The sequence below is a fragment of the Plectropomus leopardus genome, chromosome 16 (assembly GCF_008729295.1).
Source record: "Plectropomus leopardus isolate mb chromosome 16, YSFRI_Pleo_2.0, whole genome shotgun sequence".
NCBI classification, from domain to species: Eukaryota; Metazoa; Chordata; class Actinopteri; order Perciformes; family Serranidae; genus Plectropomus; species Plectropomus leopardus.
Window position 1 is genome coordinate 25168242 of NC_056478.1, and position 12875 is coordinate 25181116.

The 12875-nt window shown below is 38.8% G+C and overlaps 2 protein-coding genes across 2 annotated transcripts in view; one reads left to right on the plus strand and one right to left on the minus strand.

Moving 5' to 3' along the window:
- On the minus strand, positions 1-6865 carry LOC121955528 (sentrin-specific protease 6-like). The gene is made up of 12 exons (XM_042503524.1): positions 6737-6865; positions 5618-5736; positions 4924-5046; positions 4425-4458; positions 3685-3873; positions 2780-2973; positions 2461-2614; positions 2307-2365; positions 2160-2225; positions 1190-1246; positions 945-1076; positions 1-865 (listed from the first exon to the last, which is right to left on the minus strand). Exons 1-12 carry the CDS (start codon positions 6765-6767, stop codon positions 848-850), a joined length of 1176 nt encoding a protein of 391 aa, XP_042359458.1. The 5' UTR covers positions 6768-6865; the 3' UTR covers positions 1-847.
- A 1660-nt stretch (positions 6866-8525) lies between these two features.
- The window catches only part of myo6a (myosin VIa), a 183421-nt gene continuing 179071 nt past the window's right edge, over positions 8526-12875 (plus strand). The window contains exon 1 of the mRNA XM_042502963.1: positions 8526-8700. The gene's annotated coding sequence lies outside the window, so the exon portion shown is untranslated. The remainder of the gene's footprint in view (positions 8701-12875) is intronic.

Consider the following 12875-nt stretch of genomic DNA (forward strand, 5'->3'; position numbering starts at 1 on the left):
ATAAAGTGAAAAATACATATTTATTACAAATAACTCATGATATTGTACAAGGTCACATGACCCATTAAGACATGACATGAAAATCCTCAAGAAAAGGGCAATATTTCTCTTAACAACAAGCAACAACAAGCAGAACGTTAGCATGTAATAGTGGTTGTATGGGTGTACTGGGTCTGTGTTTGCAGCAGTACTCACTTAAAGATTAAGGGGAAAAAATGGTATAACAATATGCAGCGTTAACGCTACTAAAAATGTGTTACGTGTCTGACACATAAGTAGGTTAGAATAATGTACCTTTTGATACCAAACATAGTAAAACACTGATAAAGGTCCTCAAATTACAAAATATGATGTCACCCTCACTGTTACTGAAATCTTGTCTGGCCTTTGGACGATTACTGTTTCAACATCATTAATGTTTCAGTGTTTTCTGTGACACGTTAAAGTGACGGGCCGTGAGCACAGCAGCAGACAGAGATTAGCACCATTGTTGTCGTCTTTGACATTATCCCAGTTAATCCTCAACCTCCCTGAAGGTATTACTGCTCAATGTCACATATGCCAACAGTTTGTGAAGCAGCTGAGGGAATAAGAAGAAACTGTATTTATAGACCACTTTTCTTTAAGAGCTGCTTCACAGAACAAACAGAATACAAACAAAATAATAAAAGCACGATATCAAATGCAATGAAGAATATTAAAGCAAAATAAAGTACCATCATAGAAAAGTAGAGTATAAAATCAGGATTAAATACATATGACATAAGCAAATAAACAAGAAGTGCTATATCTCAGATAGCATAGGTCACCAGCTAAAGAAGTCAAATAAAGACAAGCCATCCATGTTTCATTTGTTCTTTCTTCCCTGGAAATAGAAATGCAAAAATTAGTATTTTCATATCGTTCCAACAATTAACGTAATTCTCCTGTGACCATGCACCCACCTGTAACTGGTGTTCCAGTAATTCAATTTCAAGGTCTGCCTTTCTTATCTGCCGCTCCACGTACACCATTTCTCTGTCAGTTTTTGCCATTCTTTTGATTAAGAGCATTTTGAACAGCTCCTTGACTGGTAACTTGGAAAACGTAAAAAAAATAATGTTATAACGTAATAACGTTAAAATAAGAATGACACTCAGCTTTACAGTTCCACATGCACCCTTAAACTCGCACATAGTGGACATCTCACTGTGTTAAGCTGCTCTGTGGAAGTTGGATGCTCTTCTTGTTGAAGTCCAGCTCTGCTCTGTTCAAAAGAATAAAAATGTGTTAGCAGCTAGATGCACCGCTGCGTGGCTGTACGCCACAGCGCTGCGTGGCTGTACGCCTCAGCGCACCGGTCAAGTCGCACTTACAGTTAACATCCATGTCCGTGAAAACATGGATGCTTCACACACGGAAGATCGATACAGTCTGCACAGTTTCAAGGTGGACACCCAAGATTCTTGAGTTATGGACAAAAACGTGGTTTATGGGGTCACCATGACCTTGACCTTTGATAACCAGATTCAAATCAGTTTATTCTTGAGTCCAAGTGGAGGTTTGTGCCAAATTTGAGGAAACTCTCTCGAAGCCATCTTTCGATATTGCGTTCACAAAAATGAGATGGGTGCAGCTCAGTGACCTTAACCTTTGAGCACCAAATTCAAATCAGCTCCTAACTCAGTCTAAGTGAATGTTAATGTCAGATTTGAAAAACTCCATCAAGGTTTTCTAAAGACATTCCTTTTATAAGAATGAAAAGAATGCAAGATTACTGTGACCTTGACCTATGACCACCCAAATTTAAGCACTTCATTCTTGAGTCCATTTTAACATTAAGTAATTCCTTTTAAGGTGTTTTTGAGATATTGTGTTCTCAAGAGTGAGACAGACGAGGTCACAGGGACCTTGACCTTTGACTATCAAAATCATCCTCGAGTCCAAGTGAATGTTTGTGTCAAATTTTAAGAAATTACCTTGAGGTGTTCTTGATATTTCACATTAACAAGAATTTGCCGGATGGATGTACAGACGCAGGCATTATGTTTTCGGTTGGCCATCTGTACAACGGACAACCCGAAAACGTAATGCCTCCGGCCTCAGCGAACGCTTGGGTGGAGGCATAGAAATATTGTCAGAGAGCTTTCAGTAGTTACCATACATATTAAGATATGTACCTGTGTAGGCCTCTCTGAATCCCTCTCTGGGGCGGCAGACAACATGTCTTCATCATCATCATCATCCTGTGATGAAGAAGAGCATTCTGTGTCAGTACACTTTTATCTATTGTACTTGGCAAAATCTCTGGAGCACTGAGTACTTACAATTACAAATATTTCTGTTGTGGAACGAGGTTCAGCTTTGCAGATAGCTCCATCAGTGACTGTTGGGAGAAATGTGAAAACCCCAAAAAGAACATAAATATATCTATGTGTATTTAGAGATAAAGATATGCTGTAGGTATAAATACACTCTTACATCTTATGTAAGCAGTTGTGTCCTTAGCTGGCTCAGACGAGCTCCCTCCAGGGACGCCCTCAGCTGCTGGTCGCCCAGTATTCTGGCTCAGGGCCAGCTCTTCAGCTTTTGTCAGAGACGGTGGTGTTCCCAACTTTTGGGATGCTGTGTTAAACTTGGGGTTGTATTGGGGAATAAAAAGATGTGGGTTTTAGCCCACTGGTCAGCAGACTAAGACATACTAGAGATGAAAAAATTAATTTCAGATTTATCGATAATGCAAAAAATCACTTGTTGCAGTCTTACTGATCAGCGCTGAAACTCAACATGAACCACTCACCTTCTCCTCCCTCTGTCTGACGGCCCTGTTGAAGATGGTTAGTCGGATGTTGGCCTCTTCGAAGGTCAGCTTGGCGGGGAAGTTGCTGAGGTTGTTGGTCCTGCCGATCTCGCTCAGGATTTCGTCCAGGATCATCTGCTCCTTCATCGCCAGCCCGTTCTCGAAGATCAAAATAATGTACTTCTCAATAAACTCTAGTGGCACAGAACAACAGATGAAATGTTATTAGTAAGACTGATTTAGTTGGATAAAATCCTTCTTTTGCACAATTTATTGCGTAGTAGCTTTAACTTAAAATGCATTAAATTCTTTGGTAATTCATTCTTATACAATATCCCAAAATGACAAAGCAATAATGTCTTTAGTGAAACCTTACAGCAAATTATTGTTTTAAAGCTTCAATTTAAAATGCCTTAAATGTAGGTTGTTTAGGCAATCAATTCTTTATTCAATAACTGATAGTGACAAAGCACTATTAATATAATTTCTGGATGAATGAATGATTCAGTTATTTACGAATTGAAATTCGTAAATAACTGAATGAATTAGAATCCAATAAGCATGTAAAATAATGATGAAAAATGCATCCGAATGCTTATGAGGAGTTCATTCTGCTATGAAAGAAATGGCAGTAAAATAAATCAGAACATATCATATTTAAGTATTTGCATTTATTTTTTGACTCAAAATCTGAACAGTAACCAACACTCAATCATTGTGCAAAGTATGGGGGCTGCAACTCAAGAATCAGTGTTGAAATGTTTGGATCACTCAAGTCAGAAACAATCCCACCGCTAAAACACAAACATTAACTATAAACTGAATAAAAAATATAACCTAAAAAAATACATTTGCAGGGGTACAGATATTTATACAGCATTTGTATGTTTTTTTATTATACTTACGGTCCCCTGAGCAGTTGTACCACTGGGCTCCCTGCTCCTGGGACATGTTGAGCTGCGTGCGCAGGCGGACACACTCCTCCGGAGTCGTCTGGAAGAACAAGACCGGAAGTTTCCGGGCGTTGCACCACTCGCATCTGATCAGCTCTGACGCCTTAAGACAAATCTTCTCGACGGTGTCGCGCTCTGGGCCTGACCACAAACACACAACAAGATCATTTTACAAAATGCATTAAATAAGATTAAAAATGTGATAGAAAAACAGGACACAACTCAAAGAGGGGACTGTGATTAAACTTAATTTCATCATATTAAGAATCATAATTAAGTTTCATTGTGCCTCTGCAGATGAATGCAGTCATGCAGAAGGATGTTTTCATGTTGACTACAGTCCTAGCATATTTGTGACCAGGATATGATGCCAAAACATGCAATTTTGTTTAATGACTTTAATAAATAAAATATAAAATGACACCATTAGGAGTCATATATTGCTGTTTTTGGTGGTTTATGTTTCTTGTCGGTGTTTTTGCAAATTTTAGAGACATTAATCTGCCACTGGTGTGACTGAGCTAAACTCTGCTGACCAGCACAAACATCACAGAGCGCTGCTGCATCTTCCTGAAACAGCAGACAGCAGCTCTGACTGTGGTGCCGTCTCACTCCACTGACGTCTGCTCCAACAGCTCTGCACACAGCGCTTTATTTACTGAACTCATTACTGCCGCCTGCTTCATTCCTACCTTCAGTTTCCAGCTGGATGTTGTCGGTGGAAAACTGAAAAAAGACAAAGGACAATAAATGTAATTTATCATTTACATTCTTCTTTTCACAGTAACTGTGTTTCTGGACTCAAATTGCTCGACTGGACTTAGAAGATTTTGGTTGGTATTCTCTCTTCTTCTTATAGCAATATCACTTTACCATCAGCCATTTGTATGAGTTATTTTGATCTTTTTTGGGTCATCAGTACTTTATGATGCATTTACCAAATCAGCTATTACTGTATCATACAGGTATTATTTTAGACCTGTTAATCATTTGAGTACTGAAATATATACAAGAATATATAGTTCACAAAACATGTAATAGAGTATGTATAAAGTGGACAATAAACTAGACAATCGATTATTATAACACTTTGTGCCTTTTTTAGGAGCACCTGATTCCTTTTCCATAACTTTCCCAGGATTCAGTGCAGAGTCTGGCACCCATATTAAAATATGTCAACAAAGTACTCACAATGACGGGCTCGGACACCATCCTACGCAGAGTTCCTATCCTTACGCTCCGACAGTCCAGTATGATGCTGTTATACTTGTTGGCCGTGAATTTTGGCTTCTTTGTCCTCGGTGAAAACTGCTCCTAAAAAAAAACTGCTTTTAAAAATGTGTGGACATATGTAACTTTAGTGACAGCATGAGGTGCCTCTGTCGTTCTTTCTCACACTGTTTTGTTTCACTTCTCTGCACATTCAGGTCTCGTTTATTCAGAGACAAATACAGTAAAATGATTCTCCTCCTTTGTGGCTCAGTGGTTATGGATGAAGGAGTCAGAGTTTCCAGGTGAGTTTTGTCACCATCCTTTGATCAATATATGTTCCCTTGTTCTGCTCAGAGCAATAATACTCAACTCACTGTCTGTGGGTCAAATGTGGCCCTCAACAGGGTACCAGGGTGGCCCCCCAACCATTGTTATTCAAACACACAAAAAAATTGATTCACACAGGGAATTGTTCTTGTTCTTTTAGGCAGAATGCATAAAACAGCATCAAAATAGAGTTTTTTTGTCAAAAAAAGTGCAGAGTCTGGCAGGAGAATACCGTGCACCCCCCGACAGAGGTCCTCGCTAAGCTCCTGATGTCCTAAAATCCTATGTCCCATAATTAATTAGTTTGGACTTCATACTCTTGGTCATCCAACTGCCTGAGTCTCACCTCATCTTTTATCCACGGTATTGTAATCTTCGTTTTGATGTCTTCCAAGAATTCTGTGTTGGGCTCTTCCTGCTCTCTCTCCCTCTTCACCGTGGCCTCCACTACGCCTCCCGATGCTCCTTATAAATTCACATAAAACATTTGAAAAAAATTTGTTTTAGTGTCAAAATGCACCTTTCCCAAGCCCTTCTGAAAACTTTTATTCCACATGACCTGACGACGGTTACATAGGTGGAGAGAGGGGATGACATAAGGGATGTTGCCTACATAACCTTTTTTTTTTTTTTTGCAAAAGGCTGAGAAAGTTTCCTTCAGAAAAACATCCAGAGTTATGCAGATGGACCAACCCTTTAAGCCTTTAAAAAAAAAACAAAAAAAAAACTCTTGACTGCAGCCATCAGCATGAGACAGCTGAAAACACAATGACAGCATTAAACTGAATCCCAGTTCATCTCCACTGGTTAACAGAACTGGTACCTGAAACCAAGATCTGCAGACTCAGGGCTACAGATCTGTCTGCACTGAGTTTGACCTCACCGCTGAGTTTTTTTTTTTTTTTAGTTTGGCTGTTGCAACAGCTTTTTAGAGTGTCACACTTTTATAAATAAAACCTGTGTATTATGAAAATATCTTCCTGTCAAAGACCACAACCAGCGGCCAGCTGAACACCAACATCCCTGCATGTTTTGAGCCTGCATGAGGTAAAATCAACATTGCATAATTCTTGTTGCATTGACAGAAAGCATTAAACTTGCAGCTCCATGCGACGTAATGCAACATCATGCAAATTTACAACTTCCATGAGATCAATAAGCTGTTTCTTTATTTATCTTCTACTTTCATCCTCACACTTCTCTCATCTTTCAAATTTATCGCTGCTTTATCGGCGTATCTGTAGCTTTTTTTTTTCCAATTCAAAGAAAGTACAATTATGAGTAATGTCACAGTAACAGCATGTAACATTACAACCTTTAATTTTACAACTTCACTGCGAAAGTTACCCTGCTACTTTTTGGAACCAGGAAGTTAGCAGGCTAATGTTGACACTGGTTGGGTGTAACTTTAAATGTTTAAATGTTATTAAAGTGGCCGTGTACTTTACGGAGTGTTAAAATTTACCTTCGGAAAAAAAGCTGCGACTGAGGGCCATGTTTGTATCATTATCCTCCTCAGATGATAGCGTCGCTCATCGCGGCAGCAGCGGCTCAGCTGAGCTGGACGCCATTAATGTTTACATTCAGCACTGGCACGAGCGCGAGCCGCTCGTTCACGAGAAGATGCACGCTCACATTAAAGCTCCAACCGAAACTCCCGAAATTGAGAAATATCACTGCAGGTAAGACGAAAAATGTTTTATTATTGTGTTTTTAGGGTTAACTGTGCCTTTATTTGTGCCTATTATTATATTCTTTATTTGCATAAAAATAACATTGTTTGGTGGACTGTTCTTTTGGCTACATCGTTTGTAATTTTAACCCTTTGAAACCTGGACTGACATCACTTCAGTCGTGCAGCTTTCATAGGCCTTTGACAAGTTATTAAACTTTTGAGCAAATTTATTTTCAAAATATGGTTGGGAGGTAATATGCAACTTGGCAGGAAATGTCTTAAGAATGGCAAAAATCAACTATATTTAGAAAATTATTAAAACTAAGCAAGGGGAAATGTCCAGAGAACTAAATGTATAATTATCATAAATATATATTGGAAATTACATTACAGAATCATTATTTTAAAGCGCTTTCCAATTCATTTCCCTATTTGTTATTATTATTATTATTTTTTTTTCCTTTTTTCCTTTTCTTTTTTCTTTTTTCTTTCTTTTTCTCTTTGCTAGTGTTCCGGTAATATTCTTGTATTTTTTTTAAATTAATTCCTTGGGATTTTTTGGGGGTCATTTCCTCTCAAGTTGCTTATTGCCATCGTCCCATGGTTTTGAAAGAAATCAAGCCAGTTTATTCAGGTTCCAAAGGGTTAAAATCTATCTGCATGTACGTCTGAAGTTGTCAGGGCTTGTGTCCCCTCTGTTGCTCAGTTGAACAAATACAGAACCCTCATATTCTTGTATTTGACTTTTCCCTTTATTTACACAATCTTCCATTAACACATCTGATTTGATTTATCCCATTATAATTATTGGCAAATATCATGTCAATATGCCAAAGTTGAAAGGCTCTAAACCCTCATACAGGCATACTTTTTTTGATTATTTGTTTTCGTAAGATTATTTGAAAATTCCCTAAAATGAATTACAAGTAATAAAAAGAGATAATCGTCAAATATCATTTAAGCATTTTCATGCTGGAGGTTATGCTGTCACACTGATTCTTCAGCACTCGACAGTCAAACAATAATAATAAAATAAAAACATGGGAAAAAGGTAATTAGCAACTTGGCAAATAATGTTCTGCAAATGGCAAGAAATTAGTATGGAAAATTATTTTTAAAAAAATACTAGGGAAAACTGTACAAACTATACTTCTAATTATTAAAATTATTTATTACAATTATTTTGCAGAATTAATATTAATCTTAAGCACATTTTCAACCTTTTTTGACCTTTTACTTTGTTTTTTTGTTGTCACTAATTTTAAGTATTTTAATGTTTTTTATTTTTACTTCCATCTTTTTTTATTGCTCATTTTTAGGTACTTTTTGTCCTTTTTTATTTACTTTATAAAAAAATAATTTCCTTGCCACTTTGGTGGTCATTGCTTCTGAAGTTGCTCGTTGCCTTCATTCCCATTCCCATTGAAAGAGTCACATGATTAATAAAAATAAATAAATTTTTAAAAAAGGAATGAACACCTCTATGCTCCGGACAGCGCCCCCTGGAGGGAGACTCACTCTGGAGGAGCGGCTCCATCTCGTGACGTCACGGGGCCAGTTTCCCAGGATTGCTGCGGGAGTCGGAGGCTGCAGGGCGGGGAGAGTGTGGCCCAGGCTGCCGGAGAGGACACCTATCATCTTGAGACACCCGGCACGGTTGTGTTTGGGACCTGCGCTTCCTTTCTTTCTCTCTGGGATTTTAAAACGCCCCCAAATTTCCTTGAAACAAGTCACGGAGTTCACGCACAAACGAGGTAGGCAACACCGACAGCCGTTTTTATGCACCGGTTGAGGGAATTTATCGCAATAAGACGGTGATGTTAGCTAGCCGCGTCCCGGTGCTAGCAGCCAGCAGCACCGGGGAGGCTGTCAACACACATTGTAGCTTTCCCAGGAGGAAAACCGTCAGCACACAGCTGAGAGCCTTGACACAAATCCTCTACTGAGATTTAATTACACAGCAACTGTAGCCACCATGATTTCGTAAAATTCCTGCACGGAGTGGTAGGAAATGTTGTCTTTTTAACAACACAAATCGTGTTTGGATTTGTCTAGCTTTGTTGAGGGGAGTCGGCGCCAGACTTCATTTGAACAACTTCCAATTTAAAGTTTTTTTGGATAAAACACAGAGACGTGTTTATAGGAGCACAACAGCCATACATATTTTAAAGAATTTGGCAACACTCTAAATTCGGCATGCAAAGAGTTCACCGTGGCTCCTTTTTATTTCATTACGGTTTCAACTTTTTCAGTGTACTCAACGACGCTGCCATTGCTACCTAAGGGTATATTCTAGTGAAAGAACATAGTTTAAATAACCGACAAACAATATGTAAAAGTTGGATTGTTTGTGTAGATTTGGCGCTTTGTGGATTAAATCATTGCCGAATTAAAGAGAAATATCTCTCGAATAAAAATAGCGATGATTCATTGTTCATTACATGTGTGTGTGGCTGACAGCCAACGAGATTCCAAATTCTCACGTTTTTTGAGCGAGGTTCGGCGCGGCATCTAGACAGCTAGAGCCGGGTGCTTATCGAGCATAACGAGCATTTAGCACAAGCCTCATTACATTAGAGGGAGTTCAAAAGGGACAGAGCTTGGCAGCTGCGAGGAGAATTCAGTGGTGCGTACATGACATGGGAGGCTGTGTTGTTGTACAGCAGCAGCACCAATATGTCAGATCTCACAATATAAGCATGGCGGCGGCCTGCACACACACACACACACACACACACACACACACACACACACCCTCACTGCTGCTGAGCCTGGGAAGAAGAATCAATGGACATGCTTTGCATAAAAAGAAAAGCTGAGTGGGTTTGGCCATTGTGATATTGCCTGAACGATGTTAAAAGATAATGTGGCATCCTCAGAAGTCAGGATGCAGGGAACAAGCTCAGTCCCTGCTGTGGTTTTTTTTTATCTGTGTTGCATGATTACATAAGAACTCTGTGCTTATTTTGTTTGTCCTGAGCTTGTTTTTATGCTGAAGCTGCTTTAAAATCATTATGGTCATTATATTCTCTTAAAGCAGCCCGAAGTCTTTCTGAATAACTCAAAAAGCATATTATGTCGTCTTTTATTATGTCCTTTGCTGTCACTTATATTTTATTATGGACATACATGTAGTTTGTGGTGTCTTTAACATTTTAATTCCCATAGTGCTATGCATTATGTAGTTTTACTCCTATGTCTGTCTAAAATGTATTCATGTGGGTGGAGATCTATCCAGCAGCAAACTCCTGACTTCTGAAGTGACTTTGACTTTTGCTCCCTCCCCACCACATCCTTCTTTTATGGCTGTATTGACATAAAGTCACATTATGCAACAGCACAATAGTTCTTGCTGCACTTCCCAAGTTCAGGGTGGTTCAGTAACTCCAGGGATCAAAGTCCTCTTCAGGAAATCATCCTGAACGTCTGCATGATTATTGGATTAGTTGGATGGTATCATTAGCTGCCACAGTCTTATGCATATTACAGCCTTGAGGACTTGAAGTTGGGTCTAAAAGTAATTAGCAAGAGGGGTCTGAGCATGCTTGCTTTTTGGCTGCAGAGATGTGAACTCTGAAAGGCGCTTGGCATCCTGGGTAATGGCTGATGTCCAAGTGTCTCATTCAGGATAAGCTGTTTATTCGCATCCTCATCCATTTAAGTTCTTCTTGTATACATGAGAAAACTAAGGATTCAGAAAGTTAGACAGCTACAGTACACGATGGCAGTAGGCGTGTGGATGCTTCTGGATAGTGTAGGTGTTTGTTTGCTCTTTGTAAACAGTTGTATTGTGTTCTATTTTCTTCACATAGTAATACTGAGGAGGAAGCAGCTGGAGGTCAGATGTGAAACTGTTGGGAAAACCACTCAAGGAATTCCTTGAATAATCTGGAAGTGTATTCTGGATGTATTAAAGTTAGGGAATATGATTCACTTTTTTGTAGAAGTTGGGGTTAATGGGACATAGGGAATATACACATATGACATACTTATATACAGGAACTAGGGTTGCAAATTTTACTCACTTTACTTAATTGATTAATCTGAACTTATTTGGGGGGGAATATGCATACAATATGACTTGCTAGAAGTCTTTAGAGAAGATATGGAGGCCTGAGAGGAAAATATTGTTTTGTAGAAAAGTCTTTTATTTTTTGGAGTGTTCATAGGGAATGATTCTTTTTGTGGTTCAATGAAAGTTAAATAAAATGTTGGGGTTTTGAAATAACAAATAGAGCAAAAGAAACCCTATAATTCCACTTTTATTCCTGTTATTTTTCGCTATTTCCCATTGAAAGTTTCCAACTTTACAATTTCAAAGAATTCCTTAGTCAACAGCACAAATTCTGCTGAAGCTGAACCCAACATAAGGGCCCCTGCACCAATTTACTTCACCTCTGTGAGTGAATGCACTAATTGCAGTGATTCCATTACATTGCATTCAATCAAAAAGTTGTGTATATACATGCTGCCTGCAGGCCCTTTAGAGCATTGATTAAACTGTTGACTGTAACTATGTTTAACATGTCCTAATGTGACTCACACACTTCTGTTAAATCACTAACTTGAGTCCCTCTCCAAAGCCCAGATTGGCTCTGTTATTTCTCCGATGACCAACAGCTGACCTGTTTTACTGGAGTCTGAACGTGAGATGTATGTTCAGGGGTTGAACCAAGCTAACCCTAACAAATGTTAACAGCCCTGCAGCAGAATGTGGCACCTACTTTCTCTGCGCACGGTGATGATGGAGCAGGAGGGTTCATACATATCTTGTTTCTGATGATATTAATGGAGATGGTTAAAGGGGAGCTCGGGACCTCCCCCCTCGTCAGCCTTTGTAATTAGGGGAATGTGAGCTGAATTAGTCATGCCACACTGAGCAGACCGCAGTCTCTCGTTGATGAGGATGAAGAGTTTCAACTTACACACCGTCTGTGTTCTCGGCCGCCTCGCTCCGGGGTGTTTTCTGGTTCTCAGGGGGAGCTGTAACATCCTGGATGGAGTTCACTTTGTTGTTGTGTTTTGGTTCTCTCTCTCTCTCTGTCTCTCTCTCTCTCTCTCTCTCACACACACACACACACACACACATACTGCTGGATTACAAGTGAAGTGTGGCTTGTAAACAGAAATCACGTGGACTCACAAATAGATCTGTTATTGTTAGTTTTCTCTCTCTGAGCGTGAAAACAGAACTGAATCCAGCCTCTGTTACTTTAACCTCACCTGAAGATGCACTACCATTCAAAAGTTTGGAATCAGCTTTATACTGATGTTTTTCTTTTTTTCTTTCAGGAATAATGATGTGAACAGAGATTAAAAACAGTATCATTCAGTCAGACACAAAAATGTAAGTCCTGGAATACCTTGAAAATGAGACATTTTTAAACTTTGGTTTCTTGAAAAAACCTTGAATATATTGAGAAGAGAACAAAATGATGAACTATTTATTTAAAAAAACTGTATTGTTTTTAATGTTTTAAACATTTTTGTCCTTTGTCACTTGCATGCCTGAATATATAATTATTTATTAAAAAGTTGATAGGAAGTTCTGGTAGCACGTGTCTGTTTCATTTACAAATTTGCATAATTCTCTTGCAACAGATGGTTGTGGAACAAAAAATCTATCCTGGAAAATAAAAATGAGTGCCTGAAAAGTACTCCCTGACTTTCTTCTGTCTATACGAACCCTGTATTTACATTCGAAAGAAAGAAGAGTTCAACTCAAACTTCCATTTAGTCCCTACAGTGTTGCATGACAGAAGACTATTGGACTATTGGACAAAAAAAAAACGTCATACAAAATAGCTTTTGTAAAGAGGAATTTCTACAACCTGAAAACATGAACGGTCATTTAAACATACAGAGTCCTCTCAGCCATCTGACTGGACCAAATCAAGCCTACGTGGCTAATTATTACAAATTTTTCAAT

Bases quoted from the DNA above. Each gene is read 5' to 3' on its own strand.
- LOC121955528 (XM_042503524.1), bottom strand. From the start codon at position 6,767: ATGGCCCTCAGTCGCAGCTTTTTTTCCGAAG. The intron at 5,737-6,736 runs GTAAATTTTAAC...TGAATTTATAAG, and splicing joins TCGCAGCTTTTTTTCCGAAG to GAGCATCGGGAGGCGTAGTG. The intron at 1,247-2,159 runs GTACATATCTTA...TCTTTTGAACAG, and splicing joins ATTCAGAGAGGCCTACACAG to AGCAGAGCTGGACTTCAACA.